Raw genomic sequence first — 19,018 nt, 5'->3', positions numbered from 1 at the left:
GCCGGGCCCGAAGGCGAAGGCGCAGCCGAAGGCGAAGGCGAAGCCCCCGGCCGGGCCCGCGGCCCGCGGCAGAGGCAAGAACAGGAAATTCTGGCGCAGCCGCCGCAAGGCCGCGGCGGGGTTCGCGAAAGGCCCCGGAGCGGCGGCGGCGGCCGCTCCCCCGCGCAGCCCCCAGGAGTTCTCGTCCAACTGGAAGGCGCTGCGGGAGGTGAGCGGGGGCCGGGGGGTTCCCGGGGGGTCCCCGTGGGGGGGGTTACCAAACCCTTCTGGGATGGGAGATGCCCTCAGTCTTGTCAGTGCGGGTCCCCTTTGCGTAGTAATTTAAGAAAACTTGGTGTGAGCAAGAGAAAAAGGTGCTGGGGCAGGTCAGCCAGGTGCAGAATCATGTTCCACTCGGCACCGAAGCAGAACAGGAGCGAGGGGTGGTGCCAGGATGAAAGGGAGATCATCGTTCACACCAGCAAGTTGTGCAGTGCTGTTTTTTGGTCATTTTAGCTACTGAAACAAAAGGCAAATAGCTCGGATGAGCCCGTCGCTGCATGTCAAAAACACACCGGAAAGAAGCATGTGCTCAAAGAAGGAAATACCCAAGAAGGTCCAGCCGTCAATGGGAACGGGAACATGGTAAAATCCAAATCTGCAAATAAGATAAACAACGGTTCTGCTAAAGACAGTCCTCCTTTGCTAAATCCAAAATCCAAGAGGACTGCAATGGACAAGAATTCAAATGGCACCAAAAAGGATGGAAAAGGCAGCAAAGAGAAAAAGAAAAATGGCAATATTGAAAAGGAACAGGGCGATATAAAACATAAAAGGAGGAAAGCTGAAGAACATGTGGAACAGCAACCAAAAGAGTGAGTACTTAAAGCTTCATACATGTGTGTGAATACTGATTTTTAGAAGGTGCCCCTAAGGAGCACAGAGCAGTACTTTTGAAATAGGTGCACTCTTCCAGATTAAATTTTGGAAGAAATAAAATGCATACTACCCTAATTACTCAGATACAGCAACAGACCTACATGGATGTCAGTATTGGACTAGTTTTCACAGAGCTAATTTCTTGATTAAAATAAAAACCAAGCTTTTTCTACACTATAAAGATGCAAGGTTATTTTAACACTATTGAATGTAATTTAATCTGTGCTTATCAGGGCTGACATCTGGTTTGATGATGTTGATCCAAAAGATATTGAAGCAGCAATAGGACCCGAAGCGGCAAAAGTTGCCAGAAGAAATCTGGGACTTGAAACGGGCCAATCCAAAGAGTCTGTGGAGAAGGCGCTGGTTAAAGAAAAGGCTTCTGAAGGGTGAGTGGCATTCCAGTGGCAAGCACGGCACCAGTGCAGCAGAGGCAGCAAGATTATTTTCTGGTAACGGTGACTTGCAGACACACAGCACAAGCTGACATCTTTCTGGGTCTGCTGACAAACAAGCTGCTCAGTTTGCCCCGTTCACATTGATGTGTGAATCTTGTGGAACTTCCGTGTGTGGTTCCTGTAGCAAATGTGTCACAAAGTTATCCTTTTTTCTTTTAGGCTGACAAGAGCTGTAGCCATGGACTGTGAAATGGTGGGAGTGGGACCCAAAGGTGAAGACAGTATTGTGGCTCGTGTGTCCATTGTGAACCAATTTGGAAAGTGTATTTATGACAAGTATGTCAAGCCGACAGAAGAGGTGACTGACTACAGAACAGCTGTTAGTGGCATACGCCCTGAGAATATAAAGACAGGTAGGAGTTTTTTCCAAAATGTTCTTTAGGAAGGACAAATTTAACAGGTTATCACAGAAGTCTCCTTGGCTGAGCTTGGAAAAGTTTTAGTTTCATTCTGGAAAATGGAAAATAAAAGTTTGATATAGCCTGAATACATGAAAGTACAAAGAGGATACTGGGGAAGAAACTTGGGAAGATGTGCTTTTTACAGAGTGGTCACTAATGCCCCATGAAAAATTCACTCTTTAATTATGGTATGGGAATAATATAGAAGTTCATTTCCTTTAAGTGCTGTGCTCCTTATGGAATTCTCTATGTTCTTGTAACAAGCAGAGTATTTATTGTACTGTATGCATTCATAATTGTACAGTACACATTCATATAAGTAGCGTTCAAAGGATACAGCTGCCCTCACAAAAAAGAGGCAATGTTTTAATTGCAGCTTGCTGAGTTGTCTTACGTGTCTAATAGAAAGTGTTTCATTGTGTGGTATTTTTAGGAGAGAATTTTAAAATTGTTCAGAAGGAGGTCGCTGACATCTTAAATGGGCGGATTTTAGTCGGGCATGCTTTACACAATGACTTAAAGGTATGTGGCTGCAGATTTGTTATTTTGAAGCCAACACTTTAGTGATTGATTACATTTCTAATGTATCTCCCTGGATCAGTCAGATGAACACACCTCAACTCCGAGAAACTACAGCTTTATCATTGTTAGCTCAGTTTCTTGTCATTTCAAGCTGCACCAAGCATAGCCCTATTCACTTGCACACTGAAGTTCTTCAGCTTCAGAACTTTGTTCCCAATAGCACTAATACATCTGCTAAAGAACCAGGAAATAAACAGCACGATACAAAAACTGTTTGCATGTTTTGCTCACCCCCAAAGTGCAACAGTCTGGACATCTTTACTGGAGACAGGAATCTAGTTACATCATGTTATGCCAGCGCTGCCAGTAGCCTCTACAGGTGGTGCCTCCAGACTAAATGATGTTTCTCATACTAAATAGTACGGTGAGACTTGAATCCTGCCAGTCTAGGTGATCTTAGGCTTGTCTAGTCATGGTTTTGAACAGTCTTTTATAATGGATGGAAGGAGAGAGCTGAAAGTTGTACATTCAGCTGTATAAATTTTCCTGCAACAGCACTCTTTAGACTGCAAATATTTTTTTTCAGGTCCTATTTCTTGATCATCCTAAGAAGAAAATTCGTGACACACAAAAATACAAGCCTTTCAGACAGAGAGTCAAGGTAAGAAATTGTCAGGAAGGGACACCTTGATTAACTGACTCTTGAGCTGCTGACTCCCAGCTTTGAGTTCACTCCTCGTATGTTTGCTCTACCTGCATAACTCTGAGCAAGTCCCAGTTCCTTCTTTCCTACATGAAACAGGGATGCCTGCTTCTTGTTGCTTGAAAATATTAAACTGGTTGAATGCTTATGTAGCATTTGAAATACGGCAGTCAGTTACCTGGTTCATTACAAATATTATCAGTAATATTTGTGCACATAATTCAGTGACTCTCCTACTCTTTAGCACTTAGATGGTCTTCATAATGCTTTTGTGAGTAGCAAAATAAGATGGTACAGTTCTACTTACAGTAAAGCTTATGTGAAACTGTTAATAGTATCATTTGCATAGGGGTATAAAAAAATACAGATGGTTTGAAGTTTCTGCTTAAACTGCATCAGTAAAGGTTCAAGTTACAGGCTGTTATTTTAAATTTTGTAATGATATACCCAGTTTTTGTTTTTCACAACATCAAGCACCCCAAACACAAATTTTAGGGCTGTGATTAATACATACAAAATCCTCAGCAGTGTGTGCAAAAATGTGCATAAATCTCATAATTCATTAATATTTCTTGCCAGTTCACCAATAGAAGCTGAGATGTGCTATACTTCAGTTTAAATATATTCTTCAATAATATTATATATAGGCCAAACAGTGTGAGACAGCATGATTCAATCTTTTCTTTTTCCAGAATGCACGGCCATCATTGAAACTGCTCTGTGAGAGACTGCTAAATGTTCAAGTGCAGACATCGGAGCACTGTTCGGTACGTATCCCATGAGAACATTCCTGGGTAAATCAACAAGGTATTACACGTTACCTCTATAATCTGGATTCAGTCCAGAATCCTGTGGCTTCATTCTAGTCTCTCAGTGAAGGTTAGCAAGCTGTGCTTGGATACCAGCATGGGATAAGACTGCCATGTAAACTTGCTTACTGTTATGTGCCTCGTACCACTTGGACTACTTTCTCATTTTCATAAACTTCTTTTGAACAAATAAACCATGTTTTGTTTAACTATCAATTCTTGTTCTTTAGGATCCCCAGGAAAAAAAATAGTTTTCAAGTATCAACTTCATACCTTAAAAGCAGCATTTTGTACCACTGTACTATGGCAGGTTGGATAAAATACTACTGAATCTCTGCAGTTACTTCCTTTCTTTCAGTGAATAAGAGGATGTAGTAGAGGAATGATCTGAAAAAGCAGGGCAGATTGTGAAGGTATTGCCAAGATACTGTATCAAGATTGATTTTTTGTAATGGCTCTCCTACTCAAGATCAGTTAGCGAAGTGCATAGCCTTGTGGTGGGTTCTGCATTCTGGATACATATTCCTCCCCTCCACTTGCCACTCTAGAACTCCTAAATCTAGAGATTATGAAATATTAATTGCAAGGAAGTATTAAAATGGATGGAAGATGTAGCTACCTATTAACAATAATGTTCTTAAACCATGTCAACTGTGTTTTGTTAAGCCTCGTGTTTGTTCTGTTCTCTTTTAGATTCAGGACGCACAAGCAGCTATGAGACTGTACACCTTAGAAAAAAAGCAGTGGGAAGCTGCTGTTAAGGACAAATCTAAATCTAAACTAAAGAAAAAATAAACTCTTAAAATTTGAATAATTCTACACTGTGGTGCAGCATTTGCTGTGTTCGTGTCAAATTCCAACACAAACTTAGAGAGAACTCAGAACTGACAACAGCTGCTTCATAAAAAAGCCCAACAAATAACACTTCCTGATGTGGTATGTGAACACTTTCGTACAAGAACACTGCAGAAGTAACCCCAGTTCTGGAGCGTACATACGCCTAATACCTACTACTGTTTGGACAAGACTTGTAATGAATGCCTGAATTTGTGAAGTACTTCATCAGATCAATTCCTGCAAAGGAAATATACACTGAATGACTGAAAAGAAAAAGTGTTTTTGAATTATGTTACATGAAGGAAGAAACTGTTATTGCTTTGCTGAAACTTCTAAGACTACAATCTTTATTTCAGATATTTTTAAAGCCTACAAAGGCAAGTTCTTGGTTACTGCTGTTGGTCTCACAGTTGTAGTAACTAAATCAACAGAATATATAAGTGTTTATATATTACTAATGGCACAATATCAATCTCACTTTCTGGTGAGAAAAATCTTTTAAAATATTTCGGAAAGATCCAAGCTTTTATACCTGAACCAGCAGTCTACAGGTCTTGTTCTTATACAAACAGCTTTTATGTCACTTCTGCAGTTTCAAAAGCGTTGCATCCACAAGGATCATTATCTCCTGGAGAAAAATGTGAGAATTGTCAAATACAAAATTACCTTGTTGCTTCACATATTTTTATATTCCTTTATTAATAAAAACACTGTGTTTAACATAGGCCTTTAAAACTAGTGATGTTTTAAACAGATGTGGGGTCTGATCTGCAAATTCCAAAGCCATTCTAATTACCAGGTTGGATACTAATGCTATGATTTAAATAATCTAAACAGATACTGGAAGGTAACAAGGAACGGGTTTCAGAGATTTAGCAGTTCCATGTTGCACATTATATAGACAGAATGAGAGAGATCTGGTCTTGTCTGTCTGTCTTGCTGGTCAACAAGAGAACATGGGGGCCAACAAATGACATATATAATGGAAGAGGGAGCTTTCTTTTGTGCTACCTTAGAGCTGCAGTGTTCATTACAATGGTCCAGGCAATGGCTGCAGGAGAAATTGGAGAACAAGCTCGTATAGATTTATAACTGTCTTTGAGACAGATTTTGTAAGCAAACCAAATCCGTAACGAAGAGGAGCAAGGTTATAAGATTAACCAGTTTTATAGGCTTACCAAAAAAAAAAAAAAAATAGTAATTACTGGTTATTTGACAGCAAGCCATTGAAAAGGAAATAATAGTGTAACACATTAAATGGCTTGAATAACTTAACTGTAGAAGCACCAGAAACAGCAATCAATTTTGCAGTATGACTACTTGTTGGAATTTAACATAAGTTAATTCTTCAGGCAAACTGACACTAGTGGGTTTCTTAAGGATGTCCGTTTCATAAAATTTCTTTTTGCTTTATCGTATATTTACACCTTATTCCTGCAAACTTTAGCCTGTTTTAGTATGAAGAATGTAGTAAAATAATGCAAACCAATGTTGTAAGAGACCAGATCATCAAAAACCCTACAGCAACAGAGCATATAGAAGAAAAAACTTTCCAGCTACTTTTTTCAATACAATTAGAAATATTCTTATGAAAATGCTCTTCACCCAGTACACCCATAATTCTCCTCTAAATTTCTTCAATACATAATTTCTGCTATTTAGAGATGATAAAATCCATAACCAGAAATAATATATTAAGCCCACACCCTTTATTGTGACAGTGACTTCCACATACCATGCTAGATGGAAACCGGCTTTTTATTTCAGACAGCAGTTCTTCCATCTTCTGGGAGACCATATCCAGCACAATGTCATCTGTAATGTAAATAAATAAGATAACTTATGTTAACTGGTATACTGCTGATGTCTGGAATAATGTTTTTCTTCCATAGGTCTCAACAGAGGCTAGAGGAGAGCAGAGAGGGGATGGGTGCATAAGAACAGAAGACAAGATAAGATGAAGTTATAACTGCTGCATTGCAGAGGTGCTTATAGTTACTCAAGAACAACAAAATGGGATGAACTTACAGTTCAATTCATCTTTTCTCAGGTATATATTAAGCCTCAGCTGAGTGCAACTACCATTTCCTGGATAGCTGCTGTTACAATTTTATTTACTACCTTTTGGGGGCAGGGGAGAGGAAGAGACTGCACAAACAGCACCACCATCTTACCGTACTGAACCATCTCATTAATCAGTGTACAGATATTTTCCACCACTTCTGGATCATCACAGTGAAAGTGGTAGGCATCTTTGATCAGTTTTATTCCACTGCCTTTTGAATCCGTTACAAATCTGAAAGCTGATATTTCTAAAACAGAGGGAAACAAATACTGCTGGGATACCTGGTAGCTGCAAACTGTATTATCTGCTTTCCAGTTCCCTGCCCTAGCTAGCATACCTGTAATATTTATCCAGGAAACAGTGCCCACCTTCCTAAAAGCTTTTCTGAAACATATTTGGGCAGCAAGTAGAAGACTGTATAGACAGCTGATGCTGTCATGCATGGCAGAAGTACTATTTTGATATTTGTTGTTCTCTTGAGCTTTACCCTTTTACTTAGTTGAAACAACTTCACCATAAAATAAGAAATGAAAAAAGCTTTCACAGTTACTAAGATTGTGCTGACCTATTAGTTCTCGGAGATGCATGTTCTGTCCATGGGAAGAAAAAAATAGTTCACACTCCAATTTCACTACTACTTCTTCCAGTCCCATAAGACAAGACTAACCCAGGAGAGAAGATATCAATCCCATTCCCACTAGAAACTCTTGAACTATTCAGAAATGTCCACTTCTGAGGTGATTTGCAATTAACAAAAATGGATTGCTGAATGTTACCAGATAGCCTTAGAAGACTTGCTAATGCTTGGCAGGCGTTCTTCACCAGCACTGGTCTTTCTAGGTTCATCCTGAGAGCGTCTAGCAGAAGCGCTGTTGTGGATTCATATTCATTTTCGGTTAAGCAACCTTTTTTTAAAAAATAAAACCTTTAAAATACTCATCAGCATTTTCAACTTCTGCCTCCTGTTTCTGAAAGGACTTTTTAATTATGCAACACAAATTACAAAGAAAGCATGTGAAAACCTGTATTACAATAACATAGGCCCAGTAAAGTCTTATCATGAGCTGATCAGAGGTCTAAGAGAAATTTCTGAGGTATCTTTTATGTCAAGATTTCGTTTCATGCTCCAGGCCAAAAGAAATGAAGACTCCTGAATACTCAACACATTCTGCTGGCGGGTACTAGAATTGAGACAAGACAGCACGCTGCTTAGGCTATTTTACTCAGCCCTTCCTACTGGAACAATGGCATAAGTAAGGGTTTTGATGCAGCAGTAGGTATGGCAATATTCTTGCATGCGTAAGAAACAGAGATAGAATAGCACTACAAGAATGCATTTGTTAGTGCACATGATAAAGAGATAAGGGTTTTATTTTTTAAACTGAAATGTTGTTCCCAAAGTACAAAGTCAACAAAGGTTTAAAAAACAAACCTTGCAGGCCATGCTGCACAGTGCTAATGCTGCATTCAAAGGAGTAACACAGAAGAGAGTAACACAGATGGCATTCTTGGGCTTGAGAGATAAGGAAGAGAGAGCGTTCTGTGCTATATAGGTTGCTGTAGGTGCCCATCATTACAGTATCCACAGCAGTATCCAGTTATAATTGCTATGGCTCACCAAAAAAATAGCTTCATCTGAGAGTGTCAGAGTGCAAATGCAGAGAAGGCTGGTTAAGAGAGGAGGTAAGTTCCTAACTCTGCTGCCATCTGCAGAGCCTGCTAAGGCCGAGCAGCCTGTATTTCAGGAGTCACCATCAGCAGACATGTTTGGTGTACTAGCCTCTTCCATGCACAACGGACAAGAAGCCTTGGAAAACACACCTTGGAGTGACAACGCCCACAGAGCTGAGCAAGCTGTCTCAGCTACCATTCCATTCTGGAGGTGCTCTTGAAGGACAGCAGAGGCAGCACAGACAGCACTTTTCAGCGATGCTTGGTCTACACTGTTCTCTAAATTACCTTAATAAAAAGGAAATGTATCAAGTAGAGTTATTTAATCAAGCAATACTATCATAAGTACATTATATGTCAAGTTACATCAGTAAAACCTTAATTGATGAAGGCACTGGAGCAATGCAACATTATCTTAGTATGGACAACAGCCGAGAAAAGGAATCTAAAATATTCTAAAAGAAAGCAAATATTACAGAACTACAAAACAGTAATGCTTATTGCAGAAAGCTGAACTTCTCCAGTAACTAGTTTTCTCTACCATTCAAATTATACATGGGGATTACATCATGAAACCTCAAAAAATAATCATATTTTGGACAGAACATGGATGGATATAGCTGGACACACAAATCAAATGAGTAGTTCATTGTGCAGAGGGTCTGTGCAAACAGACCAAGTGAAATTGTGCACATTCTATGTTTTCTGCCTTCCTTGGCGATTAGGACACCACACAACTATACAAGAACATGTCACAGAAACAATTTACCTTAAAATAACTCTCTCTGTGGTCTCACAAAACAAGGTCACCTCAAGCAGTTACACACAGTTCTCCAACATTGTAGGATGACACTGGTTTAGTTCTAAGGCGATGGGAGGAGTATACTTGCCACCTTACCAATCCCATTTCTATTGAAAAAGCAAGTCCCTATGATTAAATTAATTAAAATGTATCCAGCTCAAGTGTTAGCCCAGTGCTGCCAAGAGAAGCGTGATACAAAGAAATAAGACGCCATTTATTTCAAATACTATTCTGATATCCAATCTAATATGCTGTTTTAACTGCATTCCCTCTGCTGATAACAGAGCAAAACTGCATGACTAACAAAGCAGCAGTTGTGTGTTCCCTTTCATTTTTGACAGTTTGTTCATAAGCCATATCTTAGGTTAAACAATAAAGATTTGACTTTGACCCCTTATCACAAAAAGGGGTACTGAAAAGTTTGCATTACTCTTTAGCTTTCTTTCATTTAGCTCCGGATCACTTAATTTTGTTCTAATAGTGCTGCAGAGACATCTCTCTAGAATGGGAGAAATAAGAACAAAAACCCAGTCCCAGCAGCACCATGTCTGAACCCAACTAGGCACAATACCTGCTGCGTTCAGTCACACGAATCCAGGCACAATACTTGCTGTGTTCTGCTTACCACTCACAACCAAGCTCCAGAGAACTCCACAGCAAGAGAGGCAAATCTGTTCATTATGAAGAAAATTTCTTATAATCATCAGAAGGTCTAGAATTACTCCAGCTTTTCTTAGATTCTCTGCAGCAACTTCTAAAAAGCACAGAAAACAGAAATCCTATTAAATCTGATATTTTTTTTCCTCCTGTCACTGTCCTCGCAATGGACGCTACTGCAAACCATATTTAAACAGTGCTAACCTAAAGTGGCAACATGATACCAGGGGCAGGAAAAAACAAAGCAAGAAAATAGACTGGATTCTTAACAAGATGCACATAAGCATAGTGTTTGGCACAAGTGACCCTTGCAAACACTGCCTGTTTAGCCATCCCTGTTCCTTACAGGTCTGAAATTTACAGAACAAAAAGGAATTAAGAAGGTATAAATCACTGTTATTCATATGTTTGCAAGTTAGCAATTCAAACTACCTCATTAACTGCAGAGTTAGGAAAAAATGTATAAAAATAGCTTGGTCTTAGTAACTTTGTGTAAATCTAGACACTTCATTTTTGTACAGATTTTTTTTAGATTATCCTCTTTCATTGCTAAATCCTTCTGCAACCATTTAGAAAAACAGTCTTCTGCTGAATGTTGAATTGACAATCCAAGCAAGTAAAAAAATACTATAAATATTTAGCAACTACAATCTCAGGAGAAAAAGCAATATAGAGAAATTAGGTAGAGTGGTTTCAATTCTCCGTGGCACAGTCAGAAATAGAATCCAGGTTCTGTGCCCTCATTTTCCAAACAATACTATTTGTACAGTTTGTACTTGTTTCCAGAACAAGATCGAACACAGCACCACTCTAATACATACAAATTTGTAAGTGCCTGAAGCCTCAGCAATATGTCTCACACTTCCAGGATTGTTATAAGTAAGAAATCTTACCACTATTGACCTAATACCTGCAGACATACACAAATCCCAATGGTGTCATGAATTTTCCATTGTAACTTTGATTAGATTATAAAAGTGGAAAAATAAGAAATTCCCCAAAAATGAACAAGGTGACCCACCACTGGCTGAAATCATCATCAGTAGCGTGCAGACCAATGAAAGTAACTCTTCATTTTCAGAATGTTTTCTCACTGTCTCTAACAGAGAGTTAATCACGTTGTCACCCAAGCTTGTTTCCACATCCAGATCCTGTTCTAGAGCTGTCAAAAGCAAACATTTGAACAGAATGAAGAGATTTCAGTGGCTTTGAATGAAGTATGAGCTTCCCACTGTCATCATAAGCAAAACATTAACTACATTTCTTCACATAACAAAACCAAGAGTTGTTATCTTAAACATTCTGAAATAAAATTCTTACTAGTTTCAATCCTGTACCATTTTCATGTGTTATAGGGGTAAATTGCCAAGAAAAAGAGAGAAGGGACAATAAAAGAGAGCAAAATGTATTCTACACTTCCATGTTTTGAAATTCAAACTCCAGAATACTGAAAGTCTCTAATTTATGCACTCTAGTAACACTCTGCACGACAGACATAAAAGCAAACTTGGTAGTCTAGGAGCAGTAGTCTGAATTTAAAATTAACATTTTAACACAGAATTCAGGAATATCAGTCCTGAAGAAAGCCCATGAGAATCCAGACTCTTATTAAAGCTGCCTAAATCCTCTATTACTTTAAATTTATCCCCTAAAATCTTAATCAATTTGAACAGTAGTCATTGCCAAACCCATTTCAAATCTTATTTACTACATCTAACATTATAAGAAGTAGGCTATATTACTTGGAATTAGTTGGAAGTCTCATAACTGTACCTTGACTAAGAATTTCAAGCAATAATCTGCAGCCACCTATCTGTAACTTGAGAGAATCTATATGAGTCTTCATGGCAGAAGTGATCAGTTCCGTGAATGTTAGCAGACAGGGTAAGGCTATGGGGAAAAGAAATGATGTGAGTCAACATTCGGTTACACTGTCAATTGCTGAGATTGCTCAGTGGGTGTCTACGGTTCAAAACACTGAGTTCCACTTTCAAATGAAAAGGAGTCCCCGTGACCAACGTGGTACAGCAGAACAACAGTCTTGAATCAAAGAACACAAAACGCAAGTAAACATGGAACAATACAGAGTGAATTCTGTAGTCTCGATGTGCGATATCTCTTACTAAATACAACAACAAGTCTGTGCAAGCTAACTGTAGTCAGCATGGTCCTGGTAAGTCATATTGGCACTGTTCACTGGCCATGTAACGAGTAGCGAGGTAGAACACTGGCACATGAGCCCGAAGTTTAGCTTTTCAGAATCCGTAGAGGAAAACATTTCACTAGGTCTCCTAGTCCTAGGAAGACTTTGAGCTTTTGGAATACCTAATCCAGCTATCAATTTATCCACAAATACATGATAAAAAAGCTTGGGGAAAACTGGATGATTTCTAGGGATCCATTTTGAGCATGTTCAAAGATGTGAATATCAATCATGGTAAGCCATGGTGCAGAAGTGTCAAAAAAATAAAAATCAGATGTGTGCGCAGCCTTGTATTGCTGCCAGTGGGTTTAAATGAGTGTTGAAAATATTAGTAACTAAGGAAAAAAAAATGCTCTTTCTCCTAATTTATTACAGATATAAAACACTCATGTGTTTTAATATCATAAGCCAATGCCAGTATTAAAATGTCACCACTATTAAACAACTGTGTATTTTATAACTGAATTAATGCGGTGCTTTGAAAATATTAATCTCGATCTGAAAGATTAATCTGAAAAAGTTGCCAATGCTGGGAGAGAACATACTGTTTTCCTTCACACAGCTTTACTAGACACACAGAAACTAGGCACCTGTAGCTCTCTTCTGCTCTATTGGTTTTATAGCCCCAGGCATTACCGACATTTTGCCCCACACTGATATGAATTACCTTCCACCTGCTCAACAAATGTTGGTTTGCCAATTCACCTCAGTTGCCAACTAAAACATCACTGAGTTCTTGCAGTGCCTATTGGTCTTATCCAACAAATGTCTCTGCTGTTCAAGAAAAGCATTTTCAAGACAAGTACCAACACAATCATATCAAATGGCAGCCTATTTCAGCACGTGCAAAAATGAAAAATAGGAAGACAGCAATTTCATTCTCAACGGTAGTCAAGAGAACATTTTTCCCCTTACCATTACCTCAAAATGTAAGGAAAGAGCAGACTAAATAAATGAATAAAATAGTGCCTCACCATTTTTATCTCCTAAAAAGCTTGCAAGGTGCTCTACGGCTTTAACCTGTGCTTCTTCTCTATCCCAGTAAGCCTGCATGAACTCTACATAAAACAAGACAATTCTAATCATTTGATACAAATACTTATACAAAGCATTCACATTTTCTATCTATTTTGTGCAAGACATGTGAATTCACATAAATGAAAATAATGCAATTTGTGATTGTTGAAAAGAGGAATGATTTTTCCCTAAAGCATCAACCATTTGCAAATTACAAAGTGTTATGATTCATCTCTATGATTTGTGTACTTGAGGATCTGCTGGAATACTAAATCAGAACAGGGTTAGGGGCTTTAAATGCATTATTTGAACAGCCTTTTCAGATTAAGATAACTTCATCCTTACTTAGAAGGAAAATAATGGAGCAGATCCTTTGCTGGCATAAATTGGCTAATGCATTAGAATGCAAACAACATAAATGAGGTTCCCAGATTGCCTGAAGAATGATCTCTAACCCCATTCAACTAGCACATGAGGTATGGCTGTTAATCTTGAGCTTATAGAAAAGGTAGTAGAGCAATTCTTTCTCCAGATAGTATTCCATTTCAAGTAAAATGAATAGCTAATAATTCATTTTCCAGTAGAATACATGCTGACTGGAACACACATGGGTCTATTTCCTATGGAAGTCACCATACTACTAAATTCATCCTTTTTTCTTATTACCTAGAACACTGCTAATTCCACCCTCAAGGAGCATGTCTATTACATCAAGAGGCAAAGACGACTTTTTCGGTTTTATTAAAGAGGAACCAGCAACAGTCAGGCATTCCCTAATAAATGGAAGATCAGTCAGAGCCCTAGAGTCATGAGAGACAAAAAGTAGTACCAGTAAGTTAGAATTGGTAAGTTACAAAAATTTCCTACAGGCTTTGTTTCACTTTGATTTAAGCCCCTAAATAACACTTCTTTGAAGACTGGATTACTTTTGACAGAACTTACACATTTTACCTTAAAACTGTTAATGAAAGAGCTTACTTTGAGCAAGCCATGCTTTGGCTTCAATTAACTGTCTGTAAAATGGCTATAATACCAAAATATTACATGTCATACTGAAATTTATGCATTCTCGGGCTGCAAAAAATTGCCTATAACATAATTTTATAATGTAGCTCTTCAAAAACAACAGCTAGACTCATCATAATGTTCATTTCCAAAAGAGAGAAATGAAGCCTTTGACTCTTTTCTAATAAGTCAATTTGTCAGGGAAATAAGATCAGCAGCCTTGAGTCAATTGCCTTCAAACAGCAGCTAACATTCCCCCTTTTCATTAAGGGAGGTGGGTTTAGTGAAAAAAAATCATAATAAAAGGAAAGCATCCCGAACTCACTTTGCTGTGGGTCTCATGCTGGGCTGAATATGTAGCATCATAAATAAAATTGTGAATAAAGGCAGAGAGCTGTTATATCCGTTTTGCATTAATGTCAGAACTCCCTCAAGATGGCTGGTATCCTGTCTGAGATCCTGCAGTAATGAAGTTATCTCTTGTGTCTGTAAAGAGGATAGTATCAGAAGACCCTTCACACACTCATTTACAGATATCCTGGTGGGCTCATGACATTTTAAATCTATAACAAAACATTATTACGTACGTTCAGAACAAAGCAGGTCATCACGTCAAGTAGAATACAACCTAGAGACCAGATGTCAGATTTCTCAGTAAAAGAAAAACTGAGTGTTTCTGGAGCCATCCAAGACTTGCTATCTGTTGAAATAAGAATCATATGGTAATGTTTCTGGCATTGTACTATACACAGTTTTGCTTGCACAGCCATAATCTGTAGGCACTAGTTTCATGTCACAGAATAATTCAGAGATATACAGCATAGATTAGTCTTTTTTACAGGTGATACGCCACAGAAGACTGTAAGAAGCACACTATAACTTATGAATAATTTTCCGAGATGTAACTGTGTATGTATCAAGCTAAATAAGCTTCCAACAAAATTTGCTGCAGAGAAGTTTTGTGACTCACAGTCACTAATCTATCTACTTTTTTTTTCAGTTGTGAACACAATTAATGCTGCAGGCAACCACCCATGGGGAATTGAGCAGATATTTGTGAAATGAATTCAGAAGGTATCGGAAAGCATCGGAAAGCAATAGTGCTGGTTAGATTCAGGTTAATGACTTAAATGTGAATGTTTATGTAATAGGCTATGATACAAGAAATACATCTACTTCGCCCTTAGTTTCTTTTATAATAACCTCTTTATTCATTAGAAGAAAAAAATAGCATAATGCAGAGAATGGAGAAAAATGGTTATTATGCTTCTTTGATTTTTCTCTGAGGATTAAAAATATCTACCATAACCGAATAATTTAAAAATAAAGAATTTAAGCTAAATACCTACTTTCTTCCACTCTTATTTTCCATTTCATTTCATCAGTCATAAGTGCTTCTGTACTGAAGTCACAAAGCATGAAGGATGCTTCATCGGTCACAAGAATGTTCGATGGCTTGAGATTTCTACAACACAAATATTTTCTGTCAGCATGTGAAATCAGAATGTAATAATGTATAACTACAGGCTCCCAGCATCTTTACACATGAAAAGGGATTTTTTTTTTAATATACAAGTGATAATCAACTGAAACACAATATTTTCCTTCCTTTACTGCAAAATGCTTTAAAAATTGACTGCAACATAGATTTATCTGAACATGTAATAGAATGGTTTTATCTGTCACTTTAGATACATGAAGTATAGCTTGTGTGTCACAGCAATCAAAATATAAACATTAGCAGAGACAGTCAGTATTCTAGTATTAAAATGAATGATCACTTCTCAAATCATTCCAAACAGCAAATATAGAACATCTAGAATATCTTTTAAATGGATAATTCTAGATAAAACTCAAGAATTAAATGACTTTCAGAAGTCACAGAAAACTAAGCTATGTACAAAGTCCAGAACTCCTATCTGCTAATCCTCCTTTTTGAACAGTAAGATTCAATGCTTCTTAAGTGAACAGTTGTGCTGAACGAATAGTTGCTGCAAAGAACAATCACCTCCCGGACAAAGAGAACAGATTTCTACTCACCTGTGAATAATATTTTGTTTGTGTATATAAAACAAAGCATCCACCATCTGTCCCAGGAACTTCAGAATCACCTACTGATAGGAATATACATGAAAGTGCAACGAAAACAGAGTAACAACAGAGAAATGAAACATTTCACATGAGAGAATTCCTTTGCTGGAAGTAGGGTTCATCCAAGAAGAAAGTACTATTTTCCTTATATGATAAATCTGCTCATCACTCTGTGTATTAGACAATTGTTATTATCCATATATTTTACAAATGAAAAGTAAAACAAGAAAAGATTTAATTGCTTAAGCACAAGCTATATAAAGACTTAATTATTGTTATGACAATTTCATGCTGATTCAGGGCAAAGCTGTAGACAGTTTCCCAAACAGGCCTTAAGCAGAACACTGTGTTTTGAAGATTTTGGGGAAGGCTTTGAGAAGGAGGGAATATAGAGGAAGAAATCTAAAAGCAGTGAGACTCCTTCATTTCAATCAGATGCCTCTTCTGTACTTTTTACCTTGTCTGTTATTTTCTCTGATTTCTGCCTTTTTTCTTTGATCAGAGATGAAAGATCTCCTTGGCCCGAGTGCTGCATTACCAGACAAAGGAACAGAGATGATATCTGTAATAAAGATTAAACCAAGATTGTCTGACTGTTTGCAGGTAATAATATATCCAGTAAGAAAGATAAAACTGAGCACTTGGCCAAACAGGTGGGTGGAACTTTCACCAATATCACGGCATTCTGAGCTAATCAATCTCTCACAAAGGAGACAATATTTACTTTCCTTTATTAAACATATAGCATCTGTTTTTCAAAAACATTACCAAGCATCTCTTATTTGAAACCATATGGGACAATTCAAGTCAAATACACATCCATAAAATCAACAGGAATTTTGCCTGAGTGCTGATTCAAGTCTGCAAACAAAACAGTCAGAGCTTTTGGCTTCCTATAACCTCCTATAAAAGGGTTTTTATGCAGGCATACTGAAGATGGAACAAAAGCAGCTTAAAATTATACATGCACTAGAAAATGGAACAGAATAAGCAAAAACTAAACATCAGAATTTGTGAGCCAGTACACAATACTGCCATGTGATGGATTCTGATCCATATACTTTCTTCAGTATGTTTAATCAGGAGTTTAAAAAGCAGGTTAGTTACAGATCAAATAACCTTTTTTAGCATCTCACACTGACAACCCCAAATATAAACCTGCAAAAAAAGCTTACAGGCCTGTAACATTAACCATGTGCTCCAGCTGAACCAATCCTATTTCATTCTCACCTTATTATCCCACATCACAAACAATTCCTTGTAAGCACAGATGCTTGAATGATGAAGTTTCAGCAAATCCATTGCCTGCATAGAATAAAAAAATCCAGAGACAGAACTTACCATAACTACATGCTCCATCCCACTGAACAGGGCCTTAAATAATATCCTAAGTCAGCTCCTGACCTTTTCATGTCACATGTCTGATCCAAACATTTCTATGCATAAGCTCTAATATATATCTCCATGTATCAGTGTCAAGTTAAGTGAAATATTTCAGCAAGATTCTACTCAATGTAATGCTGTAACAGCCTTGTGAGATTCAAGATATAAACTGATCCTTAGGGAGATGATATGTAGATAACCCCCCTTTTCCCAATTCCTAACATCCAAACCTGAAAACACATCTTAGGATATGAAAGTCAAGATGATATGTCTAGCATAGCCATTATTTCCAGTAACTACTCTGCAAGCTTGAGCCACAGAAAATACAATGACACTAAAGAGATATCCTAAGAAACAGTCTTACTTGACATGGATCTTGACTATTTACATAGTTTACATAGTAGATAAAAGGCTCTGTTCTGTTAACAAAGTTCTGTTACAGACTTTGGTCTCCGTAAGTGAAGCTAGTAAAGGAAAGCTGCACTGATACCTCCTTCAAGGCCTTATTTGCTTGCTTTTCTTCAATGCATTCAACCTGTACCAAACAAACAGAAGATGAGGATGAGATTGTAACACAGAGACAGCCAACCTTTAAGCTAGTAAAGATCTCACAACAATCTTGCCAAGACCATTGGAATTGCAAAGTGTGTATGAGTTGGCATAAATTTTAAATGACAGCTCTCCATAGCAACCAGTCTCTAATGTTTGAATCAGTCTGTCGGGAGATGAACAGAAACTGAGGTTTCGATGAGTCCAGGACAGCTGGCCGGTCCTTTCTCTACACTGTCCAAACAGCAGTGAGCTAAGGTTAAAACATGCTGGACGGACCTGAGCAGGCTGCTCCCCTTTCCCCAGTTCTAATCTCAATATTGTGGTAAAATGATGCAAATGCTGCAGCCGTCGAAGACAGCAGCGCAGTGTAACATGTATGTCTACTCTGACCCAGTGGCTGAGCTGCCTTACGTGTTTGTTACAATCAAAAGGGGCCATGGAGATGACGAACCTGCTGGCAGGCTCTTGTTTTCCTAGCAACCGCCTTCTCACCTGCTTCATGGCATATTTCTTCCCCACACTCTCCTCTGTTTTCAGTTCAACTACCAGCATAGTCCCCAGCGCCCCAGGCTGCAGCTGCTCCAGTACCTGCAGGGCAGGGGAAAGACCCTCATGCACTCACTCGGCTTCAAGGTGGGGGACAACCGAGCAGAAAATCCCTTCAAACCACTTCCCCACCGAGCCTCTCCAGACAGAGAGCACCTCCTGCTCCCTGCTGGGGGACGACACGCCCTCTCCCTCCGCACCCCAGCGCTGAGGGGGAGGCGTGCGGACCCCCCCTTCCCCTCTTCTCTGAGGTCCTGGATGTTTCCCCTTACTTCCCTTCTGCTGAAGGAAAACACCTTCATCTCCCCGGGGCCATGTACCCGCCCAGGGCCTCAGCCCCACTCCCCAGGCCCCTCGCTCCCCGCCATTTCCCTCCCC

At 38.6% G+C, this 19,018-nt stretch overlaps 2 protein-coding genes across 4 annotated transcripts; one reads left to right on the top strand and one right to left on the bottom strand.

Moving 5' to 3' along the window:
• Positions 1 to 7: 7 nt before the first annotated feature.
• REXO4 (REX4 homolog, 3'-5' exonuclease) lies at positions 8 to 5,373 on the top strand (the record flags this gene model as incomplete). Its single annotated transcript, XM_026062273.1, has 8 exons — positions 8 to 208; positions 496 to 854; positions 1,152 to 1,307; positions 1,536 to 1,729; positions 2,211 to 2,299; positions 2,886 to 2,960; positions 3,695 to 3,769; positions 4,505 to 5,373. Coding segments are annotated over 8 exons (1,251 nt in total), but the record flags the coding sequence as incomplete, so codon positions are not given.
• STKLD1 (serine/threonine kinase like domain containing 1) lies at positions 4,638 to 18,870 on the bottom strand. Of its 3 annotated transcripts, XM_026062269.1 has the most exons (18): positions 18,587 to 18,870; positions 18,033 to 18,077; positions 17,390 to 17,464; positions 16,617 to 16,721; positions 16,109 to 16,179; positions 15,418 to 15,533; positions 14,656 to 14,768; positions 14,394 to 14,554; positions 13,730 to 13,863; positions 13,021 to 13,104; positions 11,617 to 11,733; positions 10,865 to 11,005; positions 9,812 to 9,940; positions 8,535 to 8,672; positions 7,490 to 7,618; positions 6,823 to 6,960; positions 6,384 to 6,463; positions 4,638 to 5,276 (listed from the first exon to the last, which is right to left on the bottom strand). In XM_026062269.1, the coding sequence occupies exons 1-18, from the start codon at positions 18,644 to 18,646 to the stop codon at positions 5,229 to 5,231; spliced, it is 1,884 nt and encodes a 627-aa protein (XP_025918054.1). In that variant the 5' UTR covers positions 18,647 to 18,870; the 3' UTR covers positions 4,638 to 5,228. The 3 variants fall into 3 exon arrangements, with proteins under 3 accessions (XP_025918054.1, XP_025918055.1, XP_025918056.1); XM_026062270.1 differs by lacking the exon at positions 13,021 to 13,104 and having other exon boundaries at positions 18,587 to 18,869; XM_026062271.1 differs by lacking the exons at positions 17,390 to 17,464; positions 18,033 to 18,077; positions 18,587 to 18,870 and having other exon boundaries at positions 16,109 to 16,182; positions 16,617 to 16,706.
• Between the last annotated feature and the right edge of the window lie 148 nt (positions 18,871 to 19,018).

Source organism: Apteryx rowi, unplaced genomic scaffold (assembly GCF_003343035.1).
Source record: "Apteryx rowi isolate R43461 unplaced genomic scaffold, aptRow1 scaffold_19, whole genome shotgun sequence".
Classification (NCBI taxonomy): Eukaryota; Metazoa; Chordata; class Aves; order Apterygiformes; family Apterygidae; genus Apteryx; species Apteryx rowi.
This window is presented reverse-complemented; position numbering and strand designations above follow the sequence as displayed.